The 18054-nt window shown below is 39.2% G+C and overlaps 1 protein-coding gene across 5 annotated transcripts in view; it reads right to left on the reverse strand.

The window, feature by feature from the left end:
• Window positions 1–18054, reverse strand: part of THSD7B (thrombospondin type 1 domain containing 7B) — a 370445-nt gene that overhangs the window by 211485 nt on the left and 140906 nt on the right. For all 5 annotated transcript variants that reach the window (XM_042808460.1, XM_042808457.1, XM_042808459.1 and 2 more), the window contains one exon: window positions 4259–5054. In XM_042808460.1, coding sequence (XP_042664394.1) covers window positions 4259–5054 — 796 coding nt within the window. The remainder of the gene's footprint in view (window positions 1–4258; window positions 5055–18054) is intronic.

Genomic DNA, 18054 nt, shown 5'->3' on the forward strand with positions numbered 1-18054 from the left:
GATCAGAATCATAACCATCAAATAGCATATTACAGCACAGCCTTTCCACCTCCGGATTGCAAAATTTTGTATTCATCCAGAGAATAGAAGAATGTCAACACTAGAAATTGCAAATAACTTTTTCCTGAAAATGTACAACAGCACAGTGGTTAAGTAAAATCCACTAAGAAATGCATAATGGAAATTCAAATTAGAGGCAAACAAAAGAGCTGAATGCTGTCTACCTCAGCCTTGACGGATGGGTTATCCCTTGACTGAGTTTGACCTGAATTTTCACTTACAGAGGCAAAGTAAACAGAAACCCAAACACAACTCTATTATATCATTATTGTCATCTTGCATGTAGAATGAAGAGTTTAAGAAATAGGTACCTAAAAAGACTCCTAATCCAAATAATAATAAAAAAACCCTAAAACTGTTTGCTCCTGACTTCTACTTCTCAGCATGTTTAGTGAGCACACACATCAGGTTAGAAAATCAGGTTATTTAGGATTTCAATGTCTAGCTATGGCTACTCATTTCCGTAAATTGCAATTTAGTGTCTAACCTCAATTTTTTTCTTTTTTTCATTAAAAATAAATGAACACAAGTGTCTGTGTCTCACTACTCAGTAGACTTTTACAACTGTGACAAGACAGAAAACCAAAAAGAGCAGGAGTTCTACCACATAATTTCTTGCAACTTTTTCAGAGATTTTTTTAATGCATGGAATTGCTTATGTTTGAATTTGTTACTGAATATGACATTTAACACAAATTTAGAACTTTTTTTCTGAAATAGAATGAAATCTGAATTCTATATGAAGTAGAATGAAAAAAAAAGTGTCCAGCTTTTTAAAATAGAGTCTTTAAAAGCTTCAAATCAGATACATAAAATCATTCTATTTTGATGTTCTTCCTTCTATTTTCACGAATATAAAGTTTCTCCAGCAAAACTGTTTCTGAGCAGAAATGAACCTGTCTCAATGTCTACTGATGTTCTGCCATTCAACTGCCTTCAAGCGTTTTCAAACAGGTTTGTCCCTCCTTTTCCTTTCTCCCTTTTCCTTCCATTTTGACAAATGTAGAACCTCCAAACTGAAAAATATTTATTCAAAAACATTCCCCAGCTCTGTTTCCTAATACAGCACGTCCAAAACCCCTCATGCTTGTGCTCCCCTCCAAGTAACTCCTGTTTATAGTTTTTACCTTTAAAACTGCTAGGATTTTTGCTTGCACCTTTAAGGCTGATATGGATACACAGATCTTCACAGGACCAATTATTTAAATGAAAAAAATACTTTCCTTATAATGCAAAGGATTCTTCAGCTCCTACATAAGGATTCACTGTAAAACCAAAGGATCCTTTTTGCAGGGTTCAACAGCATAAGTTAAGCATCCGTGAAAAACTGAAAACAAATATCGGGCACATTTCCCACCGCTGCTACCTATTTCACAAAAGAAGAGACACCCCATCTGCCATTCCAATCCACAGCAAACTTGTTCACGAAGAGGCCAACATTAATGTCCTGCCAGTAATCTGGCAACTGTAAGAAGTGAATGCATTCAGCCTTTTAGCTTTTAAAAACCAGCTTGCACTCAAGCCTACCAAAATCCAATTTTTGTCAAAAGCCTGTTCTTTCACCCCAAGGAGAGTACCCAGCACCCTCTCCCATCCATGAGCGTAGCAGTGGCTGCTGCTCGCCGGCCTCACTGGCTGCTGCCCAGCCCTGCGACTAGACACCAGTAAATTAAACAACCTTGCTAATAAATGAAGCATCTTTGCCACCGCATTATAAATTAGGAGGTGAGATGGGCATATGGTTCCTCTCCTCACGTGGCGGTTCGATGACCGCTCCCGTCCTCCGCCACGTTGCAGCAAGGATCGGGCAGCAGCGAGAGGCAGGGTGCTGGCACAGCCCTGGCAGAGCAGCAGCACAGATAAAGCACGTCTTGGGATATTCCCTCTCTCTCTCGCCTCCATTTTCCAGAAATTTAATTTGTGTCTCTCACTGGTACTTACTCGACAGCGTTAGTCGAAATAGGAAACCTCAGCCAGGAAAACGAAAAAGCACAAAAAAGGCACTTCTTTCCAGTTTTACAGCAGATGCTTGGCTGCCTGCCAAAGCCCGCTACAGGGTTATGCAAATGCATTTACTCTTCTTTATCAGTAGCCAAAATATCATCGCTCTTGTAAAACGACATCTGCAAGATCGGGTGCATTCTTCAGAAGAATGGCAGCAAATATACTGCACAACAAAGCTTGGAGGACATTACTGGGGGATGCTTAAAGGGAGTCGTCGTCATATTTGACATCAGTGACACTTTAGATCTGGAATTAAACATGGATTGGGTTTTCAGCCTGGATTCTTATGTTTGGATATTAGGTCCAAAAGGAGAAAGGAAAAGTGTGTGACTATCTGGATGTTGTAATTTGATGTGACCTTCTGTCCTCTATTCAGTGAATGAGCTTTCCTCTTGTATTTGGAGTAAGAGTAAGGGACGGGTCAGGCTCAGCTATCTGCAGTAAATCTGAGATCCAACCTCAGCAGAAAAAGTCTGCCAGGAGGCAGCTAATGGAGTTGTATGCTCCTAAAAAGGGGGCTAGATCAGAAAAAAAAAAAAGCAAAACAAAACAAACAAAAAAACCCAACAACAACAAAAAAAAACCCACACCACACAACAGAAAGGAGCAAAGAAGAAGACAGTTCAATCAGGGTTAAAGTCATTAAAAATAAAGCTCCCAGGACCCCCTGCACTGTCATCCAGAAATTCAATATATAACTCACACAGCAGCACAACAAGGAGAAAACATTTACAGAAACAGTGTCTTCCATTCCCCATTCTTACAGCGAACATAGCAGTGAGCATGTGAGGGCAGAGCAAGTGAAATTTTTAACAAAGTCAGGATCCCCTTCCCAGAGCCTCTGATAAGGAATGAGATACAAGAGGCAAAAGAACAGATAACAAGTGTTAGCAGACATAAACCTGCTGCTGGTCGCACAGCAGCATAAATCACAAGTGACTCCATTAAAGTCAAGCAGCTACATGAGCATAAAATCTGTATACTTAGAATCAGCATATATTTAGAGACAAGTAATAAAGTCAAGATGTTAGAAACTGCTGGAACTATTCACAAGGCTTGACTTTTTTCCAATCAATAAAAAAAAAATCTGTACTTTGCTACGGGTGTAATAGAGGAGGGGGTAAGAAAAAGGTTAGAATGTATATTTTCACCTACGTATGTGTGCAAAACCAGTGCAGACATTAACAGGGACAGAGAATTGGACATAAAATAACCCCTTTTCTCTGCCACTCGAGTTTGTGCAGGTGCCAGGAGCTATAGATTACTGAGAAACAGACTGATTTCTGCAAAATTCAGGAGCAGGATTTATCAAAAACTTCTAATATCCTTGAAAAACAGAACATGAGATGTTCTTCAGAAATTTTGACTTTCTCAGAACTCAATCAATTTCTCAGTCATCTATAGGTCCTGGCACTTGCCCAAATCCAACCTGAGGCCAAATGGCAAAGCTTAAATTTAAATGTGAGAAATGGAGAGAATACATCTTTCCATTATTTGCTGCACATTACTGTAACCTTCACATTTGAATCACAGCAAAGTAACCTACATAGACTAAGAGAAATTGTTAGATAAAACACACGGGGACAAGAAAGAAAAGCAAGTCGTGTATCTAGTATCAGCATCCGAGAGTTACACCCAGACAGGAAGGCTCAGTAAGCAGGACAACCACAGGTTTGCTCACTGATCTATCCTCCCAAGAAATACCTTCTAGCGAACCTGTGAGGCCAAACTTTTTAGACTTATTTTATCCAGTGTTGGTTCGTAAAAATGAAGGAGTTTAAGTTGGTGCAATTTTAGCCTCTTCCTCCAAATATATGCAGTACATGACTGAGAATTAAACCTCCCTCTCCCGCAGCCAGAGCCCAGCAACAGTACTAAGTGATATATGATTCCATTTCCTCGATGTTTCCTCAAAACAACAAAAAAAACAACATGAGAATTATTAAAAACATAAAATGAATTAAACAGTCACAAATGGTAGAAGAATGCAAAATATTCAGCATATGCTAGCTTTACAAGAAGGGAATTAAATCAAAAAAAAAAAAAAACAAAAACCAGACCATAAAGAAAACACATAAAAATTTGCATTTAAAACTCAAGAACGGGAGCGCGTTTGCTGTGCTGCTGCCATGCAGAGCAAGTGCTCTGTCAGACAAATCCACGGGGGATGAAACAAAAGACGAAGCACCCTTACCTCAGCACTGCGTTTTTTCCATCGCTCCTTACACACCTGACCTGCCTGGTTTGGTAACCGATCTCCACCTCCCCGGGACGGTGGTGGGGTTTATAGCCTTGAAGTCCGGACGTGCTTCGCTCTCCAGAGTCCGACCCCAAATCCGGCATAGTCCTCCCTGCCAGGTCGATGTCTTTCGGATGGGGCAGGCGGCATTCGCCCCAAGACCCCACTCGGAGGCTGTAGGTGTGCTCCTCCTCCCCGAGGGGACAGGCGGGAGCGCCGCAGGCTCTGGATTCGGTCAGATTCGGGCACGGGGCACCCCCGTAGAGAGGGGGCGAGATGACCGCCCGCGTCCGGTGCTGCAAGCTTTTGGCGCAGCCCGTGCCGCACTCGGACCAGCTGGAGAACTGGGACACGACGCAGTCCCGCGGGCAGGGCACCAGGCAGGCTTGCTCGGCGGGCGGCTGCGGGGCGAAATACTCACAGATTTCGTCGGCGACAACGGTCCTGTTCAGCTTCTGGAGGCAGCGGACGCCCCGGCGCTGCAGCCCGTGCTGCGCGGTGACGCAGGCCCCGGCTCCCACCTCACCGCCGGCGAAGGGGACGAGCCCACACCTCTCCCATCCCGAAACCTCCCACTCGAACAGCTCCAGGTGCCAGTCACAGACTTTAAAGCACCTCCTCTGGCTTTCGGGTTTGTCCTTCTGGTCGCAGTTCGCGTGGTACGTTGTCCAGCCCTCCGCGTGGGTGCACCAGACGGCCCGACTCCGAACGCCCCCCGCGCCGCAGTCACCTACGCACCGGCCCCAGTGACCTGCAAAAGAGGGGGTGTTGAGAAATGCCACGCAATACTCCTGCCACGGATCTGCCCTGACACCCAAGAGCATCCAAACCATACCCTGCCACGTGTTAAAAAGTAAATAACTACCGGCTGGTCCCTAAAATTGGTTAAATGCTTCCTAAAGGCTGCAAGTAATTTTTCCTCCCAGCGTACACGCATCACTAGGCCGCTCAGAGTAACTAGTGGGGAAAAAAAAAAAAAAATGCCCTGCAACATCTCAAATTAAAGGCAGGCCAGGCACATTTCTGTAGTAGTAAAATGCATCCCAAAGCCTGAGGAAATATGAATATTTAATTTCACTTGTACAAATGAATATAAAAGTGATCATAAAGGAACAATAATCTAATAGGAAAAGAAAGTCAAGTTAGATAAGAGGAAAACAGCCTTAATAGAGCAATTAGTCAATGAAATAAACTGCACTGGGAAGCAGCTGAATCATCATCTGCAGTGATAAAACAGTGAGGATAAATACTATGAAAATAAGAACATACTCTTAATAGGAGTTTGAAATGGAGCAAGTGACTTGTTGAGACAGTGTGTGTGCTGCAGGATGGGTCCTGCCGGGCGCTGCTCTGCGAGCAGAGCCCCGACAGCTGGGAAGGCACCTCTCGTGCATCGACCTCTGAATTACCCTGGGACGTACATCGAGCAAGTCGTTCCCATTTGCAGCACGTGGCACTATAAGAGGTGGTAAAGCTAGTCATTCAAGAAGAGAAATTAAATAAAAATTAAACCCAGCAATGTCAATTCTAGTTCTGGAGCAGATGAACACAGCTATGTAATCATAAGAATCTTATTTGAGGATTTGCAAGTGAACATAATCAGACACGGCTAAATAGAAAGATTTTGCTGTGACAATATTATTCAAGAAAAATCCACCAAGCCAAAAAAAAAAAAAAATTGAGGGCTATAAAGTACAAATTTGCTTACAAACTGAAAGGAAAAGGTAAAGAAAAGCACTGGGGCTGAATCTTAAGATAATAAAGGGATTTTTATGATCCTGTCTCAAGAGGGTCCCATCTCATTTCCAAGTTTAAAAACTTTCCAATACCTCATAACAGAGCCATTTCACTCTGCAAGAACATTGCATATGTAATTCTCACTTGAAAATACACTGCAACTACCCTATCTTTTGTATTTTTCCAAGGCAGAAAATGAACTTACAATAAATAGGTCAATTTATATTAAGAAATGCTACTGCAGTCAAGTTTTTTTAAATTGATTTTAAAACTACCGGAATCAGTTACATGCTTACACTACAAAACCAAACACACACATAAAAAACAAAACCAGCCCCATAATGGCCGCAATTATAATACCAGGTATTTCATCCAGCTGATGGTGGTTTTGTTGGTAAACCTATCATTCTTTCTTCATGAATAGAGGAGTTAAACCCCCAGAGCCAGGGACTTGGCATTGTGTAATAAAAAGTAAAACTAAATAAATAAAAATTCCTGTTTTTTTTTTCATTGTTAATAAAGGAGGAAATGTAAGTAGGAATTGGTTATAGCTGAGCTTCTCCTCCAACACATCCCGTGCCCTTGCCACGTCCCTTCTTGGGCGCTCCCCTCCTGCCTCATCCTCCAGGCCAGGACTGCAGCTCTGCCCTGGGGCCGGCACCTTCTCCTGTGGTGGGCAAGCGTGGGGAAAGAGGGGTTCCAGAGTCATCCGGGTTTAGACAGCTCCAGCTTTTGTTGAATCCTTCAGGCTAGGTGAAAAAATCTTTGTCCCCTTTATGCCTCTGTTTCACACCAAAAGATAGCAGTCCAAGGTAAGGACTTGGCCGTGACACCTTACTGAATGAGAAAAGCAATCATCAAACTACACTGTGCTCTACAAGCTGTACTACACTAATGACAGGCTTTCAACAGAATCCAATGTGCTTAAAAACTGAATGTTCAGGAAAATAAATCTTTAAATACACTTTTGAAGTGCAGTTACATGAAGAGGTCCACTAACAATTTCAATGTTCATCCTTGATACTTCACCTTGAGCTAAAAGAATATTCTTATACAAATGCCAACAAGATTCAAAGCCAGACATCAGATTATGCATATACTGTCATCTTACTAAAAGTAATAGTAAAAATTCAAACCTCAAGTACTAGGTGGCTTTTTATTAACAGAGGAAAGTAACTACCACAAAGACTAAGCATCGCAACGTAATGGTATCATGAGCTTATTTCAGCATTCACTTCGCTGAAGCTGTACAGCAAAGGCAGTCTAATTTTCTGAGATGTGGAAGTCTCAGTTGAGGAAAAGTACAATTTGTTTTCCACCAGTTTGTTTTTAAAGCAAAAATTCATGTGTAACATTGTTTCACTTCAGCATTGAGCATAAGGACCTTGAAACACATTAAGGATTCAAATCAGTTTAGGATTTACTACTTATGTCTTAGGATAGATAATAGCATTAAAAATAGAATTAGACACCCCCCCCCCCCATGGAGTAATACAAAGCGGTTGTAGCAGAGGACTGGCCAAATTACACTGACCAAACTGTTGCCTCACTACTGCACATAACTTGTCTCATTAGCACCTCTTATACACGTCTGAGTGCTGCTCATGAACTACTCTATGTAATAACTACAGATTGGCCAATTCTTACATGAATAAGATAGAGACACACGCAACAGAAGCCCGAAGTGGCCATTATTTAATGTCAGATGTGAATTTAGAATGAAAAATTACCACCAAAAAAAAAGCAAGCAAGGACTCATAAGTAATTACACTATCATTAGACACATCACAATTTGCAATTATTCTCTGGCAAACATGCTAAAAACATAGCTTGCTCTTGGCATACTAAAAAAAGAAGCATGAAAAATAAGGTTAAATATCTGATGAAAATCACACTACTATAGATTCTTTTCACTTCCTGATGATCTCTTCAGGACACTGCAGTAAACTTATCCACAATGTTTTATTGCTTAGTTAAATATCCTGTTCAGTAGCTTAAATGAGGAGAAGGACTTAAATACTTGCTAGTCAATAGTCTGCTTTGTAATTAGAATTTAATTATTTTTAGAAGAGTCATGTTAAATTTACACTTTCCCTGAAATAAATCTGAGTCAATTAAAAGAAAAATTTCAGCACTATATGAATAATAATAACAACTGTATTTTATTAAAAACCCACTGGAATTCAGGCATCAAAAGCCCAAACGTCAGAAAGATGCTTTACAACTCCTGATCTAGAAAGGGAGGCCATTGGTAATTAAAGCAGAATACTAAACAAAATTAAATATATTTGACAGTACTCTGCCTATAGAAAATACAAAAAGCTGAAGATAAAGGATAGATGCCATCCGTCTCCTAACCACTGTAACCTAACCAGGTACTGGATGGATGTTTAATCTCATCGCAGCAGGATGCAGGTGGGAGAAGGACAGACTGTGGCCATAGGTTGAAACAGGAGAACTCCCAGCTAGATGTAAGTTAAAAACTATGAGGGTAACCCTTGGAACAGGCTGCCCCAAGGGACAGCAGAATCTCATCCTTGGAGGTTTTAAAGATGTGACTAAAAAAAGCCCCTGAGCAACCTGGTGTGAATTCAGTGTTGAAGCTGCTCCGAGCAGGCAGTTCCACCAGATGACCTACCATAGTCCTTTCCAACCTGGATTACTCTATGAAGAAGCATCTAACAGAAATTAAGGCTTTGTCCACCAGGATGCCAAAAAAAGTTTTTCACTAAAAAATACCACTGAGATCTGCAAAGTACCAAGGAACGTGCAACAGCACAAATAAATCCATTAGTCGAGCAAGTCAAAGAGAAATTCAATCAAGTCACTATTTCCAAAAATGAAAAGTGAAGCAAAACTTGCTTGACTTGTACAAAAATTGTAAGAGCCAGTGGGACATCTTTGTTTATGGAAAATTGTAAACAAAGATATCCTACTGTCTCTTACGAGACATCTGTAACACTACAAACAATAATGACATCAAAAGTACTAATAAATAAGAGAATCTCACAAAGACAAGCTACACATTGTTCGGTTTCCCATCTTTTATCAGCCAGAAAGAGTACCATACTATCACGCCACACAGCTTCTCTAATTCCGTTAAAAGCATGCAATAACACAGTAATTGTAGTTTATTTGATATAGTGTGCATTGATTTGCTTTTTCTGCCTGCAAGACCTACCTAAAACTATGCAATAATTATGTCTGAAAGGATACAGACATCTGCTCTTTGACACACAGGTCACACAAGCATAAGGCAAGCAGCCTATTCAGACAATAATTACATATTACAGACAAAATAAACCACCATTAAACATCAAACCTAAAATAGGAATCCCAGTAAGAGCTGCTTAATAAGTATGTTATTGCTTAATAAGGATTGCTACAATAATTATGCTCTGTTTAATGTGACATTTAGCTTAATTGCAACGATTTCACCATCTGAGAATTCATTCAACAATAAGCATCTTCCACAATTATTATGTCCCTGTAGCTATGTACTAATTTGCAAACTTAGGACAAGACCAGCAATCAGTTAAATAGATTATTGTGTTAGTAGTTTATTTCAAACAGGTAATAGATATGCTCCAAGTCACATCTGATACATAAAACAGCGAAGGAACACTGGAAAAATTGACAATCACTGGAATAGTGCTCCTATTTTTACACTTTCTTACTTTGTCTTTCCGTTTAAGAATCAAAATTAGGAGCAATTGTTCTAGAACTTAACAATCTGTTTTTAAATAGAATCTCCTAATTCTTAGACAAAGATCCCCAAATATCATAACAGAGACATACAGCTTCGTTAATGCCCAAGTGAGGAATAACTCCACCAGACGTGATTGTGACTCCAGAAGATCACTGCAGTGTCCACTTTAATGGAATACTTCTGCTTGAAATGTCACAAAACCACTCTGGATGTCATTCTAGCATCTTTCCACCAGAGCATATTTCTAATAAATGGAGAAATGAAATGGAAAGCTCCAACTCACTCTGTTGTTGTCTGTTCTCAGAAACTGCCGACTCAGACAACACACAAGCTTTATTCCTAACAGCATTACGAATTAATCTTAAATATTAGTAATGGTGGTAAAAAATAAGTTCCACTGAACCGGTTTCCTCAGAAGTGGTTATTTTATGAGAAGTTATGAGATTTATGTAATTTTTCTGTAATTTCATGAGATTTATGTATTTTTTATGAGACTTGGACATATATTTATGTATTACGAACCAAACTGTTTAAGAACATACAAACTACCATATATTTTCTCACCACTATTTTTTGCGGGGCACGATGCAAAGACATTCAATATTATGCCAAGAAAAATATTTCTAATGATTCGGACAAATATCTTACTATGCTGAAGAAAGTGGTATCATTTGCATATCATGCTCGCTCCATGTCAGTGTACTCAGTACAGTCACATTTTTTCTTGTAGACTAAACAGACTAAAAACTTTGGGATCAACTCTGTACAGAGACTAGGATATCAGATCTGATACGTTTAGGTATTTTATATTACAAATATTAGTATAGCTATTGTTAGCATAACTGCCTGCTCCGCTGCTTTCTGGAAGAGCCCTCCTGCGTGCCTGCTCTGCATCTACTGCCACATCTCACCCAAAATAAAGCTTCTCTTCCTTGACCATACTTAACTGCCCCAATTATTTTGCTATTTATTATTAACAGCAATTCAGTAAAACACCTTCTACTATAATCTGTACGAAAGACACTATATAAAATAAAGGACTATTGTACTATTTGCAATGTGTCACATAAGGCATATAAAATTCCTCTGATTCCTGGGATTAATTTTAAATACCTGCATCACTTTGTTAAATTTTCATGGCCTACACAAATGAGTGATTCAGCAGCTTAGTTATACATCTTATTTTAGATCTGAATAGAAGTGAAGTTTAGTGGCTTATAGCCATGAAGCAGTTTGTTCCAATTTTACATTTCAGGTTTTCCCCTTATTATCCACATGTGGTAACACTCAAGACACGCTCCAGCAAGAAAGACATTCTGCAGCAAAATGTAATGAACACTGCTGTTTATGAAAATTCAGTGATTTACTAACCTCTTGGCACCTGAAGGCAGGACTTCTCAATATTAAGCACTAATGTAAACTGCATTAGCTGAGGTACTCAATCATATGCCCACACCCTGGAGACAGCCCAAGGAAAAAATATTCTTCTCTTTCGACATTCAGTTAAAAACCAAAAAAATTTTAAAAAAACAATCCACACATTCCAAAACACTTCTGTAATACTCATCTGACACACTTTGAGGGTCCATGAGAACAGATTTCTTGCCTTGATAGCAGCTGACATTAGGAGATGAGGCCATAATGTATATAAATTTATGCATACTATAAAAACAAAAAGTGTAAATAGATGTCATCAGCAGATTACAGCTACGAGTAGTTTACTGCATATGAGATTAAAAACATCTCAGTACTGGATTATAGATAGTTATAATCAAACTCTGACCTTTTTAAAATTCCAAACATCTATGATAACCAATTCCTTTTAAAACATAATGGCCTTTATAAGGTGTTTGTAATTGTAACCTTAATTGAAAAAGCAGCTGAAACACGTTTCTTCTTTCACTCCACCTTGATTTTGGGATTTATATTTCCCAACAGGAACTGTTATTTCCCTGTGGAAAACACTCAGAATCAATACACCACCAGTTACACAGCATCTCCTGCAACACGAACCGCCCACCTTATCAGTGGGGAACCTCAAAAGATATACAGGCACTGGGGGACACCCATCTCAACAATACCTTCTTCTGATCCCCAGCCTCCTCCCTGGTCACGCTTAAATCTCCTCTCCAGCCCACAGGAAAGCTCAGATCCCTTCAAGCACAACCAGGTAAGAAGTCAAGGAGGTCTATTCTGGTATTTGCAGGGAAGGAGTAGAGAGATTGATATATTTGTGAATGGGATTATTTCATATTTGCCTGTAGGGACTGGGTGATTCAGAAGGCCCACTGCAGCTTTATACAGGTCCTTACATGTCTGATTTAACACCAGCAAGCTTTGCACAAGGCTTTTTCTGCGTTTCCATACACATTTTCACATAGGGAGTCACTCCGAGACATTTTTCCAACACAAAAAGCCCAAGTTTCACTCCAGGTCCACCTTTGTGCTAACAGCCCACCACCGGGCAGGATCGCTGTGGGGGCCACACACTCAGTTTTGGAGGAGACCATCCACACCTCCACCCAAACCTGCCCGAACAAATGCCAGAATACGCACTAAGGGACCACACCAGGAATTTCGCTGGGCAAGGTTTGCTGCTCTGAGAGAGGGCCTTGGTGGGGCAGCTGGGGGGAAGCACGGGCAGCGTTTCGACGTCTGCTTGGCATTCGAGCCCCAAGACACAAAGAGAATGCTTATATTAATCCTGCAAGAATTAGTTACCTGGCAAACACCAAAGAGACTGCCATCCCTTTTTCTGAGTTGTGACAACTGCGAATTTGAATTTTCTTACTCTTTCATGAAGCTTAAATTATATTTGTTCATCAAAATAATAGTAATGTGTTGGTTTTCAAAACTTTAAATATTTAAATAATTTTTTTTTCACAAAAAAAATGTCGCACAGAGAAATTTGTAAAGTAATACAGCAATCCTCACTCCTGCGATACCTTTCTGAAGTATCAGAATTTACTTCATATGAGCATAATCACATAAATGCATGTATCCCTCTCCCAGACATCATTTTAAGTGAGAACTACATTTTTTCTGCTCGGCTTCATGCTATTCCCAACTTACATATATCATAACCCACTATAGCACAGAAGCCAGTATAGTTTTTCAGATACTACAGCAATCAATACATCATGGTAAAGGAATCAAAATCCAGAATCACATACCAAGGTGCTACCAAGTCTGGCGAGGGTTGAATGTTGGAATTGCATTAACTCTCCCTCAGCCTCCTGCAGAGCTACAGATGTGTACACATCTACAGATGTGTTAGAGATGTGTTACAGGGGGGATATTCTCCAGGTGGGACCTCTGATGAGCCCCAGCTGGGGCAGCCCCTTGCTCTGGAGCAGAAGCAGGGCTGCCCAAAGCTATTGGAAGAGGAAAGTCAGATGGTAAAATATAGACACCATGTACTCATACAGAAATCCCTTCTCAACCGTATGGGCTAGACAGTCATTATTCTTAATAAGCATTATAAAAGAGCTATACAATGGACAGCATTTCCCATGGTGCCCAAATTGCTACTAATTAGTATTTCTGCATAGATGGAGAACACCGATGATAACAATTCCCTGGCAACAGACAGCATAATTAATTCATGTGAAATGTACTATTTTTAACTATATGCACAATCAATTTTATAAGGACTGGACAGAGGTTATTGTAGAAGTATACAAACTGCACTTACTGGGCATTTTCTCTTTTTTGTTTTTACTTACAGTCCATTTTTAATTATCCACTTTTAATTATTTATAATTAAATTTCCATTAACTCTGGACACTCATCATAAATGCTCCAGATTCTAGAAGAAAAGCATTTTGAAAAAGCACAATTCTCTGCAATACTTGGAAATAGCCGTGTAGGAATAAACAATACAAGCAGCTATGCTAAAGTTTGGAATGATAAGTGTTCTCCAGCAGTAAATCAATCTGCTTGTCTCGCAGATGCTGGGAGCACAGGCTGCTGACAGGAGGAATGGCTGAGCGTTGAGCAGCATCTAATCGATCTAAGAGGGCCAAAGAGCTTAAGTTTCCAGACAGTGTAAAACAGGATGAAGAGCTTTAAAATGCAAGTGGTTTTCACTTCAGGGAAGAATGACAGGCATACAGCAAATACTTTATAAATAAATAAATAAAAAGATAGATAAGTAGATAGATAAATAAATAAATAAATAAATAAAGTGCTGCCCCCCAAAAAACTAAATAACTACATCCAATTCACAAAAATTCAATTTGGAAGTTGGGGGAAAAAAAAAAATGTTAAAGGAAGGCGATGACAAAGACCTTAATTTCCAAACTGAAATAATCTCCCATCACGTCATAAATTCAGTTTCTTGATTGCAAGGTCCAGAAGAACAGAATAACTAAAATACTTGAGTTTGCACTTAGAGAACATGATGACATTACCTCGTTCAGACATGCAGGTGTTAACATCAGAAAAATCTTGGGAATTTTGTGACAAGAATTACAAAATATAACCAAGCATAGCATATCTAGATAGCTATGTGAAGAAAGAAAAATCTCCATCCCATCTGGAGGCAGATTTTGCCAGGCATCGTTCCAAATGACTACACATGCAGGTGAGTGAAAGCAAAGTATTGACAGATTAAGATCTGTGCATGGGGCCAGACTGAGAACCAGGGATCTTATGAGGAGTTTGTATTATCCCATGATGCTTTTGAACTTTTTTTTTAAAAAAAAAAAAAAAAAAACTAGCACATTAGACATATTTAGTTGCTGGAGAGCAAAACATGGCATTCAACTACACCCTATCCAGAAAAACAGCCCCTCTGCTGCAGTGCTCTCTGCAAACCTACCTCCCAAATGAGAGCAACAAAACCTACAACCAGCGCAATAAACCAGTACAAGATAAAGAGCAATTTTCTACTCATTTTATTTTTTAATTTAGTTTTTTCCTTTTCCAGCGGAGTTAGATTCCTTGGAGCAAAAGCCAGTAAACGCTCTAAGGATAAACAGAGATGAGAGTACTGTAGTCTTGGCCATAAATCTGTGTCAGTACATTAACATGAGCCCAAGCATTGTAAGTCCTGCAGCGGGCAGAGTGCTAACCCATGGTCCCAGGGTGGGAATAAGCACATTTTGGGGAAAGGGCAAGGTCTGGGTTTTTTGTTTATTTTTCTTTTCAATATCTTCACTACTGAAATAAAGAAAACTGAAAACAGAATGTCAGTTCCAATAAGCTAAAGACATAAGTATTCAAACATCAAATCACACCCAAAAACTATTTGGAGGCCAGCCTTACAATGCTAGTAGATCTTCATCACCTTTTTGGGAGATGTTTTGCTCGTGTTATTCCAATTTATAGTGTTACATATTTCTGAATAGTCTTCAACTATCACTGAAACCCTAGCAGACGTGCACCTTTACATACATTTTCACAAGCTTCAGCACACGAGATGTTTAAACAGCTGAGAATATATATCCTGATGGTTATTTTGCTAGCCCAGACCCATGTTTCTTTTGAAAACCATGAAGAGATGCAGCAGGGTGCAGGGAGCATTCGGGTACTCTGCTGGGGCTGTTTGCTGAGCAGAGATGAACAATTTTGAACTTGGAAATCTGGTCACTGTTGCCATAAAAGATATCATGCTATGACTTTTTGAAGTAAAAGAATGGTAACATGGAAAAATATCAGTTACAGATGCACATATGCTGTACACATATTTTACATCCAAACATAAGCATCTGCCTTTACAATGTTAGTCCATAAAATTGAAGATTTTCAGAAACAAACGTTCTTATACATAAGTAATCATTTAACGAGGTCTCAGAAAGTGCAGCCCTTAATAGATTTAATTAACAGGTTAACGATGTGCATAGCACGCATGGTTTCAAAAGCAAAGATTTTCACATTAAGCTTGTTTCTGTTTCACAGAAGCAGCTTTCTGTAGAGTATCTGTGCTAATGTAATTACACATCTGGTACTTCTGCTGCTTTCAATTGCAGAGATATTTATAAACAGTGCTACTAATTTACACTAGAGTACCTAGTTGTTCTAGTGTTTTACAGTACAAATAAAGATATTTGCATGAAGATTCAACTGGAAAGAGTTCTCTTTTGTAGCCCTGAGTGGTTCTAGTGTATATATAAAATGATCATTTTGCCTGCAAAATAAATCTAACACACTATTGTCATGACTGCCTGAGAAACCTCCACAAACTAAGCATGTTTCAAGTTCACCTTGATATAAAGGGGTCAAGTACAAATTTTTAGACAGTTTTAAATTAAACATCAGCACTGGTAATCATCTTTGTTCCCCTGTACCACCAACATGGCAAAACTAATATTTTCAAATACCATTTCTTGGCGATGTTCATTCATCATCCTCACTGTAACTGGGAAATGATCAAAAACCCAGTCAGAATAATGGAAATCCCACATTATCTCTACCAGTATTGTCAAGGAAAGGCAGCGGTTATTAATTTAAATATGCTTCAAAGAATGATCACAACTTCAAGCACAATTCGAGAAGATAAAAAGCCGTTCCTGCCTCAAGCTACTTTCAGTTCAATTTAGGTCACATATAGGTTCATCATGATAGCACCTGAAATCCCCCAATTTACTCAATATTGACAGAAGATGCTGCTGCCCAAAGTGTTTAATCAAAGGAGCAGATGAGTCCCAAGTCCTGACGGGGTGTTACTGAAAGGAGACGCTATCAAAGTAACCTTTCAACACCTGTGTGCTCAAGCTCAGGAATGCCTGCATGGGAGAGAAGGTGAGCCAAGACAAATACCCCTTTTTTCTTTGTATCTTAAGGCACACCCAATTAAGAAAACTCATAAATGACTTAATAAAAGGAAAATAATCTATGTGTGGATGTGCATAACTTTGCTGTCAACTATATACATATGCACACACATATACATACATGCTATGTGGTATTTATATCCAAATTACCCCATTTTGCTCACATTTTGGAATCAGTCGGTGGTTTTATGCTCAATCTATACCCAATGCAACAGGAGCATATGTAAAATGTCATGATTGCCACACCATGGTTTCTGAAACACTGGAGCCAGCTCCTAATCCTTCTCAGAGGAGACACTTCCAGTGTCTTGGAGGTCATGATGGAGGCTGTGGATACTTTTGAAGATTAGATGGACAGGCAATGGACAAAACACTGAAATCTGCTCATCTAATTACTCCAAACCCCCTGACAGTAATTCGGGCAGGCAGAACAAGGAGCGATTCGGGGGGACAGGGGAATAAAAACACTTAGCTAATACTCCTGAACCACAGATTTCAAAGGGCTTTTAGTTTTGCTGCTTTTATATGAGTAAGCTGTTTCCATATGAACCAGCTCATTAGCATGTCCCAGCTGGTTCATTAACCAGCACATGGAGATTCAGTATCACCGTAAGAACACAACATACTGCTATAGAAAGAGCTTTCTTGAGAAACAGTGGGCAACCTGGCCTCTTCCAGAAGGAAATCTACCTCTCAGTCTTCTCCCCAGGTGGGTTTAAAGAATTACAAAGTTCACAGCAAAGTTGGCATATCCATCCAAAAACTACAGCATTAATAAATCTGTCTACACCCTCAACTGATGGACAACACTCAGCTGCAGATAAATCAGGCTGGTAGTTCTGTGAAATAAGAAAACTCACCTCTTACACTAAGGATAGTGAAATAACTGCTATTAACTGAGTTTTAATTCCACTGGGCATTCTTTAATTCAATCAAGCCACATGGAAATAGTCTTCTATTAGAAACGTCTATTCATTTCTTATGATTCCTATAATAAACATTATTCAGAATATTCTGAAATAAATAAAGCCAATTTGATTTGAGATCCTTTTAACAGTAAGTCATATATCTTATATGTACAAATAGAAGTGACTGGTCGAATGGCAAAAATCAATGAAGAAAAGGGAGCTAAGAAAATGTAATCCATACTAATTACATGTTAAAAACATTTACAGTCTGGCCTATATGAAGTTTAGAAATTCAAGATATTCCTCATCTTTGAAAATTGACCTTAAATTACTCCAATTCTTTCTCAGATGATGAATAAAGATTTTTAGTTTAAATCAGATGTTGATATTACTGCAGATGTAGAAAGTGGGTTCCAAAAAGTATGAACAGAATGCATGTATATGGCTAATAATGTGCATAATCTTCAGATGTTTTTAAAACAAAAAAACTCAGATTTTTTTAAAGAATATTTACTGTTCTCAGGACATGATTTTTAAAAATTATTTCTTACACTAAAACTGGTATGTTAAATTTAAGCTGTTTCCACTTTACTCCCTGAAGTATTCCTATAATAGGAAAGT

The sequence above is a fragment of the Tyto alba genome, unplaced genomic scaffold, assembly GCF_018691265.1.
Source record: "Tyto alba isolate M040663 unplaced genomic scaffold, T.alba_DEE_v4.0 Super-Scaffold_7, whole genome shotgun sequence".
In the NCBI taxonomy this organism is placed as follows: domain Eukaryota; kingdom Metazoa; phylum Chordata; class Aves; order Strigiformes; family Tytonidae; genus Tyto; species Tyto alba.